The 2500-nt window shown below is 45.6% G+C and overlaps 1 protein-coding gene across 7 annotated transcripts in view; it reads left to right on the top strand.

Annotated features, from left to right (window-relative positions):
- The window catches only part of LOC137974437 (tetratricopeptide repeat protein 28-like), a 44085-nt gene that overhangs the window by 25638 nt on the left and 15947 nt on the right, over positions 1-2500 (top strand). For all 7 annotated transcript variants that reach the window (XM_068821407.1, XM_068821401.1, XM_068821400.1 and 4 more), the window contains one exon: positions 1-2500. This exon is cut by the window's left edge and continues 1705 nt beyond it; it is cut by the window's right edge and continues 285 nt beyond it. In XM_068821407.1, coding sequence (XP_068677508.1) covers positions 1-2500 — 2500 coding nt within the window.

Genomic DNA, 2500 nt, shown 5'->3' with positions numbered 1-2500 from the left:
GGCAAAGCCAGTGGTAATCTCGGCTGTGCTTATCGCAGTCTGGGCAATTTTAAGCGAGCCATAGAGTATCACGAACAACATCTTAGCATTGCAAAACAAGTTGGGGATAGGGCCGGGGAGGGCAGTGCAAACGGTAATCTCGGCTGTGCCTATTACAGTCTGAGCAATTTTAAGCAAGCTGTAGAGTATCACAAACATCATCTTAGCATTGCAAAGGAAGTTGGGGATAGGGCCGGGGAGGGCAGTGCAAATTGTAATCTCGGCAACGCTTATTGCAGTATGGGCAATTTTAAGGGAGCCATAGAGTATCAGAAAAAATATCTTAGCATTGCAAAAGAAGTAGGGAATAGGGCCGCAGAGGGAATCGCCAGTGGTAGTCTCGGCTGTGCTTATCACAGTCTGGGCAATTTTAAGCGAGCCATAGAGTATCACGAACAGCATCTTAGCATTGCAAAAGAAGTTTGGGATAGGGCCGGGGAGGGAATGGCCTATGGTAACCTTGGCAACGAGTATAACAGTCTGGGCAATTTTAAGCGATCCATAGAGTATCACGAAAAAGATCTTAGCATTGCAAAAGAAGTAGGGGATAGGGCCGGGGAGGGAATGGCCAATGGTAATCTCGGCAAAGCTTATCACAGTCTGGGCAATTTTAAGCGAGCCATAGAGTATCACGAACAACATCTTAGCATTGCAAAAGAAGTAGGGAATAGGGCCGGGGAGGGCAAGGCCAATGGTAGTCTCGGCAATGCTTATCACAGTATGGGCAATTTTAAGCGAGCCATAGAGTATCACGAACAACATCTTAACATTGAAAAAGAAGTAGGAGATAGGGCCGGGGAGGGCAAGGCCAATGGTAATCTCGGCAGCGCTTATCACAGTTTGGGCAATTTTAAGCAAGCCATAGAGTATCACGAACGAAGTCTTGACATTGCAAAAGCAGTAGGGGATAGGGCCGGGGAGGGCAAGGCCAATGGGAGCCTTGGCAACGCTTATTACAGTATGGGCAATTTTAAGCGAGCCATTCAGTATCACGAACAACATCTTAACATTGCAAAAGAAGTCGGGGATAGGGCCGAGGAGGGCGGGGCCAATGGTAGTCTCGGCAACGCTTATTGCAGTGTGGGCAATTTCAAGCGAGCCATAGAGTATCAGGAACAACATCTTAGCATTGCAAAAGAAGTAGGGGATAGGGCCGGGGAGGGAAGGGCCAATGGTAATCTCGGCAATGCTTATTGTAGAATGGGTGAGCTTGAAAATGCTCTTCTCGTTTACGAACAACATCTTACTATTTCCAAGGAAACAGAGGATCCAGTAGGGCAGGGAATCGCTTGCTATTCGCTTGGTCGAGTTCATGAATTTTCAGGCTTGTTGTGCAAAGCCCTTAATTTTTATCGTCTAAGCATAAAACATTTCGATGAAACAAGGCTTCTTCTTCAATCAGAAGATGCATGGAAAATAAGTTTTCGCGACAAAAATCAGTTTGCGTACACAGCTCTATGGACAGCACTTTTAAAGAACAGAGAGGTTGGTGAGGCTTTGTTTTCTGCTGAACAAGGACGAGCACAAGCCTTGACAGACATTTTAAAGGTGAAATTTGGCGTTGTTGAACAACCTTCCTCGGCAATTGCGAGGACAGAATTTATTTCCGCTGTTATGAAATATTTGCCTTTACAAACAGTTTTCATAGCACTTGAAGGGAACACTGTCAGTTTTTGGCTTCTGAGGAAAGGAAGCGGAATAAACTTTAGACAAAAGGAAATCGAAAATGGAAGTGCTAATTCACTGATAGAAGGTACTTTGAAACAGATTGGCGCGGGGACTGTTGTCCAATGCGAGAATCGCACACTTGACAAAGTATGCAGTGACTTTTTGTGTAGTAGGGATGGTCTTGCGGAGACCTTTCAGTCTTTGCGCCTCTCCGGTAATAACTGTTTGTGGCTCTTGTATGATATCTTAATCAGTCCAGTTGCAGACTTGCTCCAAAGTGAAGACTTAGTCTTTGTTCCTGATGGACCATTTTGCTTGGCTCCTTATTTCGCATTGAGTGACTCTCTCAGGATCCGTACTGTTCCTTCGTTGACCGCTTTAAAGCTGATCGCAAGTGGACCTGACGACTTCCACAGTAAGAATGAAGCTCTGCTTGTGGGAGATCCGTGGTTAAAGGAAGTCACTGATGAAAATGGTGAACCCATTTGCGAACAGTTGCCATGCGCGATACAAGAAGTGGAGATGATTGGGGAACTTTTGAAGACCGCTCCTCTCACTGGAAGAAATGCAACGAAAGCTGAGGTCCTGAAAAGAATGAAGTCAGTTGCTTTAATCCATATTGCAGCACATGGAGATTCGAAATTTGGAGAAATTGCTTTGGCCCCAAATCCTGAACGTGCATCCCAAATTCCAGAACAGGAAGATTTCATGTTAACAATGAGTGATGTTCAGCGAGTTGGTCTTAGGGCAAAACTGGTTGTTCTGAGCTCTTGTCACAGTGGCCGGGGAGAGG

This window comes from Montipora foliosa, chromosome 10, assembly GCF_036669935.1.
Source record: "Montipora foliosa isolate CH-2021 chromosome 10, ASM3666993v2, whole genome shotgun sequence".
NCBI classification, from domain to species: Eukaryota; Metazoa; Cnidaria; class Anthozoa; order Scleractinia; family Acroporidae; genus Montipora; species Montipora foliosa.
This window is presented reverse-complemented; position numbering and strand designations above follow the sequence as displayed.